The sequence below is a fragment of the Macrobrachium rosenbergii genome, chromosome 55 (assembly GCF_040412425.1).
Source record: "Macrobrachium rosenbergii isolate ZJJX-2024 chromosome 55, ASM4041242v1, whole genome shotgun sequence".
NCBI classification, from domain to species: domain Eukaryota; kingdom Metazoa; phylum Arthropoda; class Malacostraca; order Decapoda; family Palaemonidae; genus Macrobrachium; species Macrobrachium rosenbergii.
Genome location: NC_089795.1, coordinates 84,445,757 through 84,461,068, shown reverse-complemented (window position 1 = coordinate 84,461,068; position 15,312 = coordinate 84,445,757). Strand labels below are relative to the sequence as shown.

General features: G+C 37.5%; 1 protein-coding gene and 1 long non-coding RNA gene across 2 annotated transcripts in view; both read right to left on the bottom strand.

The window, feature by feature from the left end:
- Positions 1-6,263: 6,263 nt before the first annotated feature.
- LOC136835146 (uncharacterized) lies at positions 6,264-8,374 on the bottom strand. The gene is made up of 3 exons (XR_010852000.1): positions 8,221-8,374; positions 7,640-7,762; positions 6,264-6,747 (listed from the first exon to the last, which is right to left on the bottom strand). It is a non-coding gene; the product is annotated as an uncharacterized lncRNA (long non-coding RNA).
- A 5,007-nt stretch (positions 8,375-13,381) lies between these two features.
- The window catches only part of LOC136835544 (caveolin-3-like), a 60,139-nt gene continuing 58,208 nt past the window's right edge, over positions 13,382-15,312 (bottom strand). Inside the window, 1 exon segment of the mRNA XM_067099191.1 lies at positions 13,382-14,798. Within this exon segment, the coding sequence (XP_066955292.1) occupies positions 14,595-14,798 (204 nt within the window). The 3' untranslated portion in view covers positions 13,382-14,594.

Genomic DNA, 15,312 nt, shown 5'->3' with positions numbered 1-15,312 from the left:
AATTAGCACCCATATTTCTTTACAAGTTTCGTTGGCTCTAAGTATGATTACCCCACATATTTTAACAGTACACAGGAGAGTATTTTATCACTATTGATGTTTCATCTCAAATCACCGGAAAAATTTTTAAAATCCGAATTTCATATGTAGGCAATACAAAACGAAACAGGCTGTAGCAAGTTTACCCTAGCCACGGAATTATGTACGTTTTGCTATTTTTTTTTTCTTTGATTTGATTTACTATATCATTTTTAATTACAAGTTTAGTTGATTCCAAGTATGACTATCACATGTAGCAGTACGCAAGAGAATATTTTATCACTGTTGATATTTCCTCTCTCTCTCTCTCTCTCTCTCTCTCTCTCTCTCTCTCTCTCTCTCTCTCTCTCTCTCTCTCTCTCTCGCCTGTACACATGATTGCGTTTCTTTTGGTTTGAAAGAATAAAACTGAGAACATACTGTGAAAATATAAATGAGAATACTGTAGTATAAAATATAAATAAAAAGTGAATGAGTGTGTGTTACTGTATTAGACTTCAGTGTAAGCATACCTGAGTTGTTGTTCTCTCTCTCTCTCTCTCTCTCTCTCTCTCTCTCTCTCTCTCTCTCTCTCTGCTATACATGTCCTTTAATAAAATGTGGAATACTATATCATAAGCATTAAAACACTAAACCAAATAAGCTCTCTCAAGTCAGGTCTACCTATCCCTCTTCCCCCCTCCAACATTGCAACCCTACCACTTCCCAGCCACAGAAACTGCTTCCCAGCTTCACCCAACTTCCGAAACAAAACCTTGATCTCTCCTCCACTCCGCCTTACTGCCCCTCCTCTCCGATGGCGCCAAGCGATCATACCACGTCCCCACCATGGAAACTTCTCGAGGCCTCTCCCCCATCCCCTAAAACCCTTTCCCGATCAGTCTGAGCTTCGGTAGTGTTACCCAGGACCCACTCAGAGGTCTGAGAAACAGCTTTTAGTACTGATCTCTTGATAACATGATCTAGTAGTACACTGAAATGAGGGAGTTCATAAGGGGAAAGTTTAGTGGAAGGACAAGAATGATTAGATTCTACACATATTCTGGGTTATATATCTACACATTCTCATTGCAGGATAATTTGGAAAATCAAATAGCTAATCACTGAATATGTGTATTTTGGGTCCTATATATATTTCTTCCCTAGTTTTTGGCATAAAGGCTGCACAAGACTTTGTTATCCAGTAGGGTACTTCATTCCCCTTTCCATGTTTATGGAATGTTGTAGCAGTTTTGTTTTTTGGTTAAGGGGTGATTATGTTAACAGATGTAATGTAATCTTAAACTATCAGAAATAATTGATTATTATCGTTTTGTTACCATTACTATTGCCACCTTCATTGTTGTCCGCTTCTTCCTTATTTTTATTTTTAATATCATTCTGGTAGCAATACTGATATCATAATTTTTCAGGTGTTCAAAAGATTGTATGAGAAGACCATCAACAGAAGACCCTATACCTGTAAATGGAACACTTTTGTATCATGAAGTAAGTTACTAGAGATCACAATGTTTCATATACAAGTACGCAAATATTTTGGTGTTTATTACTAATTTTTTCATTGATCAACTACTGAAAGCATTTTCCCTGGAAGAGGTCTTTATCAGAGTATATATATATCCTGCATGATGGTGGACTCGACTGTAATGCAGTATTCCCAGAATTCACCCAGCTATTTGCTCATGCTCTACACAATTCTCTGCTGAAGATAGTTAGTGACAACATCTTGAGCTTCCCTCAGTGTAATGTTTCCTATAAATTTCCTACTTTTCATGATATAGTGTGATATATTATGTAAATCCGTAGGATTTGAATGTACAAATTGAGTTAGTGGTAGATTTTGCTTTATTGGGATACAAGGTTTATAAAAATGGATGGTAACAAATTTTCCCATCACTTTTAAGGGGTCATATGACCTTTTAATGACCTTGAACTTTTTTGTCCATAATTCTACAGAAAGTAGCAAATCATGTGAAGTAATACACTAATTTTGTTGGCATCAGTGAGTGATCTTACAGTATTAATATCAGGCATAGATTAAAACTCACCTCAAGGTCATCAGAAGTTAGGTCACACTCGAAGGTCAAGGTCACACTCGAAAATCAAGGCCATATATATCAAAAGGATCACCTTTTAAATTGGTGAAATTTGTCTTGGAAATTTGACTGCAAGGTTTCTTGATAGTCTCAATCTTAATCGGCGTCATCAGCTTCATTGCTGAGGTCAAATTCTTTGCCAGCATTTGAGCAGTCGGTGCATTTACATATTGGTGTACAAGACAGACCGTTTTTTAGGCAAGAGCAGAGAACTGTATCGCATGAACCACGACACCCGCATTTGACGAACTCCAGAACTGCTTTGGGTGCTGGTCCTTTAAGGCATCTGACAGGTTGATAATCTCCATCCATTTTGGGCAAGTTCCGGAAGCTCAGGCATCGATGTAGTGTAGGACTTGTCTCTCATTGCCTTATAGTTTGCTCTAGTAATGTGTGGTAGAAGTGCTCCCGCGTTGGTGGAAAGCTTTCGCTCTCAGGTTTTTCTTACGGATAGTTCCATCCGAAGAGCTGGGAACAGAGTCTATGTTGCTCTTTGCTGAATCTGTTTGGCAAACAAATCTTTCAATTGGCCGATACCTCGCAGGCATATTCCCATCATCTAGCAAGTGTATTTCCGTAGTTTCTTCTGTTAGGGGTTCATGGCCCATGCCAGCGAATGTCTGCAGAATTTCATCATTTTGGGGCAGTGAAAGGTAAACCGAAATCCACGTCTTTTTGGAAACTCCAATGAATTTATCTCCCCAGTCTGCACCAGTGAAATGGTGTAGACTGTGGTAATAATCAAGCCTTTGGCTTTTCCTCCCTCTTGCTGATACTCGACGACAAACATCAGTCACCTGTATTTCGCTCCTTTTCCAGTCAAAAAGCGAAGAGTTTGTTGGACTATTCTAAGTGTCCATTTGCGACCAGATCCGTTAGAAGCACCAGTACATCTGTATCAGGAGACCAAAAATCTATTGTTTTAAATCTTGACTCTCTAATGATATCTACAGTAGAACATGAGCGGAATCATTGTAACCGTCTCCTCATGGTTATGCCATCATGTCCTGTCGAAGAAGCTTAGAACGGTTGGACCTGATTTTTTCAACATAGGATACAACCAGATCTTGATTTGAACCCTCAAAAGCCTCTAGGAGATCTTTAGCAAGCAACTCAGTCAGCTGGGATTTTGTTTTTGAGCTAGCTAGCAGTTCTGATACAACCAGATCTTGATTTGAACCCTCAAAAGCCTCTAGGAGAGCTTGAGAAATCAACTCAGTCAGCTGGGATTTTGTTTTTGAGGTAGCTAGCAGTTCTTTCAGTGTAACCTTTGCAATATTCATTTCATCATGCACCATGAACTCTATTGACGACACTTTTGCGGCACGTTTAGCACGAGTTTTGTCCTTCAAGGACACCTTCCAGTATCTGTTGAATACGATGCGGCCCTCAGTATACCACTTCATCAAGCATTTCATTCTTTTCACGAATGCCGTTTTCACATGTCTTCTTCATACTTTGCAAGACAGCCATGCCATCAAATATAATCGCAACTTCATTCACATTGCTGTTTTCTTTAAGTGGCAAACCAATCACCCTATTGTTGTCCGAGTCAACATCCGATGGTGCCTCCGATATGCTCATGGCCTCTTGGTCCTCGATTGCATGCGTCAAGCTACTCTTGTCGGTCGGGATAAGAAGAGATCCGTCATTAGCAAACAAAGATCTTGGAAGAACAGACGTCTCATATTCTGCTATAGTACCTGCCAACTTCGGTACCAGTTCCGGTCGAGATTGCTGAATCACAAGAAATCTAGCCAACAGCTGTCGTTCCTCACGCAATTTGATCATCTTTTCTCCGACACGCACAATCTGCTTTGGCATCCTTGTTGATGTGGCTTTAATTTAAATTTTTTCATTGGATTCCAAATTGATATTGTGGAGTGAGTTAGCAATCTCTCGTCAACTAGGGTCTTGTAAGCTAACTGTCCCTTCTCATCCCTATTCAGAATGCCTAACTTTGCTGGTTCATGTACGACCACCGAGGACACATTGCTTTTCAGCGGTGTTTCAGTTTCATATGGGTTACCTTCACAGTGAAGCTGAATGTAGTCTCACAACTTGAGAGCTGCTGCTGTCGATCGTGTGGCTGTCTCACCTGAGAGTTGGTAATGGCGTTTACCAGGTTCCCTAGGACCACAGATTCGAGTATAGTGGGTCTGAAAATCTGCCACACTTTTTGAGAGTTCGGGTTGGATGAGGAGAAATCGGTCAAGTAGACCCTCCTGCTGTATTAGACCAGTGATGCCGCCGATCCCTTTCAGTTTCTTTATTTCCTGCTCGAGGGTCTGGTCAACATATAAGGCAGAAAAATGTGAGTCGGACTTTCAGATGCAGAAGTCCCCATTCTTCAGTGCGGCCCATGTCAATGTATCATCCTTTTCAAGAGCTTTCATCTGCGCTAAATGGACAGGCATGAGTCGGCATATGTGAACAAATCATGCGCCATAAAGTACTTGATAAAAATAAGGAAAAGACTAATTTAAAGAACCATGATACTTGACATGACCTTTACAAAAGATAAACATAAGATAATTTTTTTTTTCATTTAACCTTCCTGAAAACGGAAAACATATGGCTTAGTAAATGGTAATGTTAACTTCTGTTGTCATTCTGCAAGTGTAACATAACTTGGCTCTGAAAGAATGAAGAATTACATTAGTTTATAAATTTAACCTTGACCTTTAATATTAATTATGTGTGTAATTACTAATATGTGCTAAAATATTACTTGCTGTATCTTCAAGGATCATGATTTCTCTGTTAAAATCTTGTATTTATGATTTGACCCTGACCTTTTTGGGTAACATTGACCTCACATGACCTTGAAACATATCCTAGAATAATTACCATTCAATAACATACATGTCTATATAATATAAGCTATGAAATAAGGGAACACATCAATGAGATAGGTGCAAATATGTTTCAAGGTGATAAAAAAAAAAGTCAAGGTTATTTGGGACTAATTTGACCCCCTAAATGAGGTAAAAAAAATTGTTACTGTCCATTTTTGAATTTCTCACATAAAGTAGATTCAGAATCAGCCCTTATCCCAATTTGGACGTTCAGATCCTACGGGAGCACAATTTATGGCATAGCCTACCACACTAGCTGGGCCTATGGCCTAAATTATATATTCCATTTCGTTCCACCAAGAGGTGTGCCGGCTATGAGGCGTTTCAGTTAACTAGTCAAGATTTCGTTCATCTCAGTGCATCTAAGACCAGTTCCCCAGCAGTCTCTTTGTCTTATTCCAAGTTTGACCTTAACAGCACTGTTTCAAAATTATGAAAAGTGGACATCTCAGATCTATCAATATTTTGGTCCAGAGGTAACTATAATTACGCTGTACCACATCTTGGAGGGAGAACATCACGATCTGCCTCTGGAAAATGGGACTCAGAATTCTTTTCTAATCAGATCCTTTATATTTGCACTGGATGTACCTGTTCTGGCTTCAGGTATTGTTCTTATTTAGGGAAATCTTTGCAAGCTGTTATTTTTGATGCAGATCAATCCAAGGGTTTTCACCTTAATGAATGACTCGAATCAGACCCTCCATCTTGCATGCGCTTTTACTCAGTTGTCATGCTACCACCCTCTTCTTTTTCTGTAGATATTACTTTGGGCATTGCTCTTGTGAGACGTCTCCGACGCGAAGGTTAATTTAACCAGCTTTGCTAGTTCTTTGCATCCCAGAATGTGGAGAAGATGAAAACTCTTTTCAGTTCTTTAAGAAGATACAATACATGGTGCTACTTTGGCTTGTTAGCTACGCGTCACTTACTCCGAAGTGCTAGTACTAAACACCGTATGGCAAGTGTTAAGTAGACGGCCTCACGAAGATATCGTTTATTAATATGATTTGTCGCCCACACAGTATAGAAATGGGTGTATATAATACTTTGATCTGCGAGGGACTAGTACTAAACACGGCGTCCCAAGGAGCTTCCGCCATGTTGAGTACTAGCACCTCGGAGTAGGTGACGCGTAGATAACAAGCAAAAGTAGCACCCAATACACAATATCATTAGCAGTTATTCCCAAGAGATTTACAAGGTTTATTGTAGTTATTTGAAAGATCTCTTTGAAGGATTAAACTGGGCATACAGGCATATACGAATACTCTTTTACAGTGCTGCTTTATTTCTTATATACAAATCCTTGTTTATAAAGTAAAATCGCGAGCTCTCTCATTGCTAGTTATATGAGCAAAAAAAGAAACACTTGCAAATAATGCTTTACATATATACATGACTATGTAGTTTGTTTCTTATTGACAAAACTAAGCATAACCCAAAAAAACATTTTAAGTAACAGAGAACGGAAAGCAAGAGAGAATGGGATGAATTTCATTGTCATAATAACGAACAATATAATTTTATTGTGAATTTAACAGAGTTCACAATGTCTTTATTTGCTTTCTATTCTGATGTCATATTCGAATTTCTTGTGTAGAGCTAATTTTCCAATAATGCGCCAATAAGATAATCCAATGTTTCATGAAAATGGAACTATTGTACTGAAGAATGCGAAATAAGGCTTTCATTCACTCCCATCTCTCGTCTACAGTCTTCCTACTTCTCCGGACAGATGTAGCCTTCCTCGCCTGCAAAATAAAAATAAAAAAAAAATCATTACTGTGAAGATGGTAGATTCTTTACAAAAGCAACGTTCAGCAGGACTGAAATCTTCTTCTGCTCTTGAGGGTATTTATCTAAGGCCTCTCTTCCTCGTTTTCTTCGGGAAAAATGCACAGCGGAAGGCGGTAGGCGGATATTTCAACTGAGCAGCACATACTACATGAAATTTAATACAGTACCAATGTAAATGGTACTAAAGCGTAACTGTCTTATTACCATAGATGTTACTTTGTGAATCATCATTATAATAAATAAAAAACATAGCTCGATTTACTCCTATTAAACGTTGGCATCTTACAATAATACAAGTGTGTTTGTGATTCACCCATCTAGACCGATCTTTTTTTTTTTTTTTTTTTTTTTTTTTAGGTCTTGGTCTAGACCAATGGTTTTCAACCTGTGGGTCATGGGCAGTTCTGAGGGGGCCATGCCTCGGACATCCTTAAAATAGTATTTAAGAAATGAAAAATCATTTACAGTAAATGCAGGCCAGTGATTTCTTTCATAAATGAAAATGTATAACTAATAAAGTGTTCTGAAAAATAATTCCATAAATGAAAATGTAAAACTATTAGTGTTCTGAAAATTCTTTATAATACTTCTATCATCATTACACACTTCTGAAGGGCAGTGGGCCATGAGTGTTTAGGGATGCCAAAAATGGTCCATGGGCACAAAAAGGTTGAGAACCACTGAACAAGACCGAGGATTCACCAATCGCTCTCGTTAGCCTAACCTGTGCGACTAGGCTTCCAGTTTACATTGTCTTTTAAATCACCCCTAAAACAACTTGATGGTGTCTCTGTGCGCCTTAATTTAAGACTAACAAGAACAGTCTGGTATCTTAATTAAACTTACAACGACGAATGCTGCTGTTGTAGAGAGCTCCTGCATCGCATGCGTACTCGTGTATGATCTCCAGCTCGCCCACACCTGTGAGGAGGTCGCGACCACACACGTAGAATCCTGTGCAATCATCCTCTGAAGCACAAAAGTGATTATATATATATATATATATATATATATATATATATATATATATAATTTACAGCAACAGTGTGTATGGATGTACATAATGCATTCAGAATATATAGCCTATCTATTGCACAGACAACTTAATCTAAATATTTATGTATGAATGCTTACGTAGGCCGTAATCGAGCCCAAGAAGGACAATGTTTTGAACAAATAAAATATATATTAAATTTTGAAAAGCATTAATAACAGAGGAGCAGATTTACAAAGAAATAAAACTAATAGTCATGTATTTTGTAACTGAGGGGGGGGCAGAAATTAAGCACTGGGGTGAGATTTCATGATACAGACAACTTGACTGTAAAAAAAAGACACAAACAAGTTGTCACCTAACACCATCAATGGAAGAGGTAACAAAAAAAAAAAAAAAGTTAGTGGGAAGGAGACAAAACATTGACACTCACTGGGGAATACTCCCGCGCTGGGACAGTCGAAGGCTTCTGAGACCGCAGCCAACAGAAGAACTGCCAAGAGGTACTTCATGTTTCTCAGTTTATCTGGTCACCGAGCGAATCTAGACTGCTTCAGTGCGACAGAGTCTATGCTGTAAATGTAGATTCCCAGACCGTTTTATATAAGAGTGGGAGGATTATGCGAAAATACGCACGTACATTATCAAACACAGGTCTTAAAAACACTTGTTCCAACATCCATTTGAATATTTTGAGTCAACATTTCAAGAGAGTTCCTTTTCACCTATCCTAATTACATGAAAAATCTATTACCATTTTGATTAGGTTATTCAGACTATGGGCGAATGTGCGTTTGATTTGGTTTTTCTTATTATGAAAGCCTGTGGCCAATAAAATACCATCTGTATTTTGAATGATTAATTCTACGCTCGTCAATAGTAGCAATTAATATTTCTTGCATAGGCGGGATTTTAACGATCCCTCATTTCAGGATTAGATGAGCGGTGAGAATAATTTAATGTTTAATAAAATACAGATATATATATATACATTATATATATATATATACTCGTATATATATATATACACTGTATAGATAGATAAACAGACAACACAGTATACACAAACACGAACACAGTCAAAATGTTTAAGTATACAATAATTCAATAACTCAAAACAGTGCCCATAGTCTATTGCTCCGAGTTGGACAATTGTGGGAATATTTTCCTGCCTTATAAAGGTTTAATGTTAAAGGGAAAATGCTAGATGAAAATCATATAGTCAATAATAACTGGAACTGTTATCTGTATGCTAGTACTGTACAATGTAGTTTGACTTAACGCCACCAGGCTGGCGCTGCTTGCAAAGCCTTGCAGCTATCTTTGAAGCCCCGTGAACCGCGGGGAGTGAATACGTGCTTATTGTGCACACCGATTTTTTTTTTTGTTTTTTGTAAATTATCTTGTTAGCAGTACGTTGTGCAGCTTATAATTGCAGAAATGAAGCACGACAATTCCTCAAGAAGAAATGGAATAACATTTCGCTGGTAAGAAAAGCATACTGAATTTTATTCACCCGTAATTCCGTGTTAGGCAGATGAATGTTGTTAGCAGTAGTTACACACTCTCTCTTAACCTGTCTTATATTTTGAGTATATTATTGTGGCCCATTAATGCACTGGCGATGTCAGTTATGAAATAAGAAAGGCATTAATCTTATGTATGCCACATTATGGAAAGTGAAAAAGATCTTGTTCGTTATTAAAAATGCTTCGTAGTAATAGTCCTATAGTTTACTGGTAGTGACAACTACAGTATATAGTCTCGTCTTTTAAATGTTACCGTGGAGCATCGGGACACCTGCTGTGTTTTGCCAGTTCTTAAGAATTCTTGCAGTAGGTAGGCCAGTAGGATGCTGTCTGTGCCATCAGTTTTTCAGTTTTAGACATGAAAAGACAGCGTGAGAGTTGTTTAACAAAATGCATTTAATCAAATGTGATTTCTCAACGAGATTCGGGAACATCACACTAGGTTAGGGTATTTCAGGACGACGTAAACAAACCGTAGAAAACAACTTCTATTATTTGATTCAGAGTAGAAATAGCTGTATTTTTATGTGTAACAAATCCTGGTTTAATTTATATTTTCACCAAACGATATATGATAGCGAGGAAATGAAGCTTAGTAGACTAGGCTAGGCCTATGCCCTCCGGTTACACATTTAGTAAGGTACTATACCATTTAAACCTTATTCTAAGAACAACTTATTTTCGAGTGTATAAGAATAATTTCTCTATGGTAAAAGATATCGAATTACCATGCCAAGGAAAACAGTAGACTTTAAGAATGGTAACCAGGAAAAGAATCTTTGCCAAGCAAACGCTAGGCCTATGCCAGTTGGTTTGGCATACGTTTTTAATAGTTTAACCTTTAAAAAAAAGTTGTATTTGGTAATAGTCCTTATTAAATCATTATTTCTGAGGATCGTTCCAGAGCCTTAGAATATAAAGAAAAGTCTTTGCTAACCTTTTCTGGAAACACACAGTCTCTGAACATGCTAAACAAAATGCACGATGATGCAGTTTCTTGCTTGCCATTAAAATTGCAGAGCAGTAGGCAGGCCAGGAAACTATTGCTATGTAAACATGTCATTTTTAAACTTACGGCAGTGATTCATGATGGTAAAGTATATATATATATATATATATATATATATATATATATATATATATATATATATATTTATATATATATATATATATATATATATATATATATATATATATATATATATATATATATATATATATATATATATATATATATATATATATGTGTGTGTGTGTGTGTGTGTGTGTGTGTGTGTGTGTGTGTGTGTGTGTGTGTGTGTGTGTAAGCCTGCGTGTATGTGTATTTTAAAAGAGAATATATAGAATTTTTGTCTATAAAGTATACATACATGGTACTGAGTGTTAAACATAAATCAATATATATATATATATATATATATATAAAAATAATATATATATATATATATATATATATATATATATATGTGTGTGTGTGTGTGTGTATGTATATATACTGATTGTTCGATATAAATCAATATTTAATTCTTTTGTTAAAAGGAGTATAAGCAGTCATTTATTCATATGCTTATAGATTACTGATGGTTCGATAAGGGAATCAATTATCCCAATGAAGTTGTATTTAGCTGTCCAATATTTGAGATACATAAAGATTAGAATGCAGAAATCTTTACTTCAGATACTGTTTACGTAGGACCAATAATATTTGAAAATATATTATACAGTAATGATTAATTTGACTGCAATAGAGTAACATATCCTTATAAGAATTACTTGGGAGAGAGAGAGAGAGAGAGAGAGAGAGAGAGAGAGCAGTGTACTGCCTCAGTGTTTCGTCACTGCAGTCAAGTTTTCTTTTGCTGGAGTGGGAGTTTCAATATGGCCGCCTGAGGTCACATGCTTGGCAGGGAGATGGCCACTCTCTGTTAATGACTCTCTGTGACGAAAAAGCACAATACTTTGTCAGTTCAGTTGTGCGTAATGACCTTAAATCGAATGTCTCAAGGATATCGTTGGTTCCAAGGCATGTAGACATTTAAATATTTGAATTTCACCGACTACACAAACGTGGCAAAATTGAGATATTGGACATTCGTACAGCAAGACTCTGGAAATAGGTTTCGTAGTTATTTGGAGCAGCTACCCATTCAGACACAGAGTATCTCTTAGTGCTATGTGAAGAATAGCAGAACACTTTCGGTGAAATTAAGCAAGCTGAAAACAAAAGCAGAATTCCACTCTGAGGACTGCTGAGGAGATTAAAAAGCTTCTTTTACAAGTAGAATCCTTTATTCTCAAAATGTGTGTACAAAAAGAAACACGTGAAAAAACGAATCTATTCTTTAGACTAACAATCTGATTTCTGTCTTCGCCTGGCAGGATCTACAAGCTTCGGAACGCAAGGCACAAGAAGTAATCATTACCTTAGGGTTTTCCAGAATAGGCCCAAGCATTTTCTTGTTCTATATTTCCGAATGTCATCTCAGCGCCGCTAAAAACTTACACGTGTGTCATGATAGCTATGATTGACTAAAAGGTTACATTATCACAGTGAATAGATATATATATGCATATGTATGAATTCATATACTTCCATGGCCATGAACCCCGCAGGAGAGTAGTGTCCGACTGCTCGTCACTGTAACGTACGTAGTGCACTGTAGGCATTACTTAAGGTTCTATGCAGCTTCCCTTCGGCCCATAATTGCAACCGCTTTCATTGCTTTTAACGTATCTTCATTCATATTCTCTTTCTCATATTGCAACTGCGAGGTTTCCTCCTTAATTAAAACCTTTTTACTCTCAGTTTCCCTTGCAGCGCTAAGTGACCTCATAGGCCCTAGCGCTAGGCCTTTAACCTAAATTATACATTTCATTAACCATGCTGGTGAATATACTTGCAAAAATGGCGAAGCACTGCATATGTATATGAATATGTATGCATATATATAAAGTGTAAGTATATATCTATATTTAGCATGACAATCCCACCAAAAAACTAAGCTACGACATTTCACTGACAAGAGTGACAGATCAGTTTAATTTCATGTCGGGAATAAAACTACTTCTTTTTGTCTTTCAAGCCAATCGGTACCTCAATGAAAATGGTGCAGGATCATATACATTATTCAAACGCTCACGGTAATCATGATGCCACACTTCGACAACACCACAGACTAAAACTAGGAAATCGAAATATACTACATTCCATGTCTCTTCACAAGGCGAGGCCCACTGCTGGCGGCGATACAGCTACCTACCCTCTCACGCCGTGACGTCACTGGAGGGAGTTAGGGTGTTGGTGATGAGGCTCAACCCGTCATAGCTGCCAAGACCTCAATATAACATATGACATCTAAGCCATCGTGTGAACCTTAGGCAGAACAGAATATACTGCTTTACAACTCTAACATTTATCCTTCACAAGTTTTATGATTGTTATTGAATTCCTTTCGATGTTCTTAAATTATTGTGATTTTTATTTAAAAGCCTTATTGCCCTAATCCCTTCGAGAATAGTTTATTATCATCATTCTCTCGAGAACTTTTTGGTAATTTAACAACATATGAATACTGGAGAAAGCAAAGGGGGCAAATTAGTTCAGGTTGAAAGTAAGAAAATACTGTGAAAGCAAAATAATTTACTAGGAGCATACTGTTTTAAATGACAGGAGATCTAACGCTAAGTTCCGAAACAAAAAATTCCAGCTCTGTGAGAAGGATTTTGCTGACTACGCAAAACTCCTCCTGTGACGTCACGTAGCTTTAAAGATGGCAGCAGTGGTCTGACTTAATATCTAAATATTTTAATGATTATATAATTCTATACCACACTTCTTTGCCTATACTAAAGGCCACTTTGTACATAATGTTTCATCACACTCGTTGTGATAGCATTCTATACTATATAAAGTCTGCATTTTATGTAGTTCTGAAGTTTTAAAAGTAGAAAAAATGGAAACAAACTGAAGAGTGCAGAGCACTGGTGGGTGAGGATACGTTTACATATATATATATATATATATATATATATATATATATATATATATATATATATATATGCAGAATAACATATAAAAATATATCTATAGGTGTGTATGTATGATTGAATAATTGTGTACTTGCATAAGGGTATACATGCATAGATAATGACTGACCGTGTGGAAAATAAAGTATTCTTTTTTTTATAAGCTTACAATGAAAATAACTATATCAAAGTATAACGTGACGCATTTCTCTGACGAATTAACTCCTGATGTCAGGAATAGGCAATCGCAGCAGACAAGCTGTTAGCGGCGAGCGACTGCATCATTCGCTTTTATTCATACAACGGGGAAGATAACTATGGTTAATATTGGCTCAAGGGAATATCAACTGACAGGAATTTTTTAGAAATTTTACCCACAAACGTCTGCCTAATTGGTTCATCACCCAGCGACCACTCTGAATGTGCGTAAGTGAGTTTCTCGTGTGCGCATGTGCAGGTCAGGCACTTAGTTAACAGTTTCGACACTTGCAGACGACTCTCACTGAAATAAACATTGATTTTGCATCAAGTGAATTCGTTTCATACCTGGAAGGGTCTCGAGAAGGAGGAGGTGTCTTTTTCAATGAAATGCGTTCATCGACATACATCTAGGCCTACTCACTTTAAAAGTAATCAAATCTTTGGTTAGCTGCATTACACAGGTTACATTCCCAATTTAAAATGACAGAAGGAAGGAGGAAATCTTATGTTTCTTTTAATCATAAATTTTACAACTAAGTTTGCAAGCATAACTCCCTCAAAACAGTTAAATAATCGGACCCTATTAGAGTTAAAAAAAAAATCGTTTTGTAAGTTTTTCTTAGAAATCATTCTAGAGAAGAGAGATTTCGGTGGTATTCTAATTTTGTGTTAATGTTCAAAAACCTGGTAGAGTCAGTGAGAACTTTTATAAGGATTCTCAGATTTCTTTTTACGTTATTCATTGTAAAGTCATACTTGAGTCAGACCATTAGCAATTCAAATTACAGAGACTTAACTAACCCCAATTTCGTTTTGTAGACCGTGAAATCTAAAATTTCGTAGTCCATTCCGATCTTAGATCTAATTTCCCTACGTCCATGAAAGCTGTCGTTGGCAACAAACCATTTTGCCTAACGAACGAAATGTTATGAATTCGCAAGTCTCTGCAATACCCCAAAATCTCTAACTTGATTCCCAAGTGGTGTTCAGTTAGCTCTGTTCATTTTGCTGTTCCGTCCTCCAGTCGCCTATCCCGTCCCCATCCCGGCCCTCAGACGTTGAAGTAATCCGAAGAGGTCTCCGCCGTCATCGCGTCCGGGAGCTTCTGGTACTTGACGCTGGCCTTCGCACAACACATGCCACAAGTCTCGAACATCGGCAGGCAGACGGCGTAGAGCCAGGCTTCCCAGAACTTCTTCAGAGTGGCCATGTTGATCTTCCACATTCTCAGGCAAGGTCCGACGCACCATACATGCTGCGAAGGAATACATAACCCTATTTACTTTCTGTTTACGTCAAGTCTAGATTTTTATGGAAATTTGACCAAAGATGGACCTCGTGGCTGGCAAAAAATAGACACAGTCCTATCACTTTCCTTTCTCAAAAAGTTGTTTTGATTTTTATGGAAATTGGACCAAATATGGATCTTGTGGCTGGCAACAAGTGATAGTGATTAGATTTTGGGAGAATTCTGGGCCTGAATAATGGACGTTTTAGGGGAAGGTTTTGATTGCCAACCCTTGGTGGAGGTTTTAGCCTCTTAACTGCTCTTGTCACTCACTTAGCCATTGATCTCATCAACTTGCAACATTTCTATGCTAACGTTTATTATTGACGTGATCAATGGGCATGTAAGTGTCAATGCATCAACAGGTTTTCAGGAGATATTGTCGGAGGGCGGCTGCTAACCTCACGCCCTACCACTCAGTTGTTCGAGGGGCGTTTCCTGGTGGTCGCTAATCTAATTACTCACAAGTTCGACCGTCCCT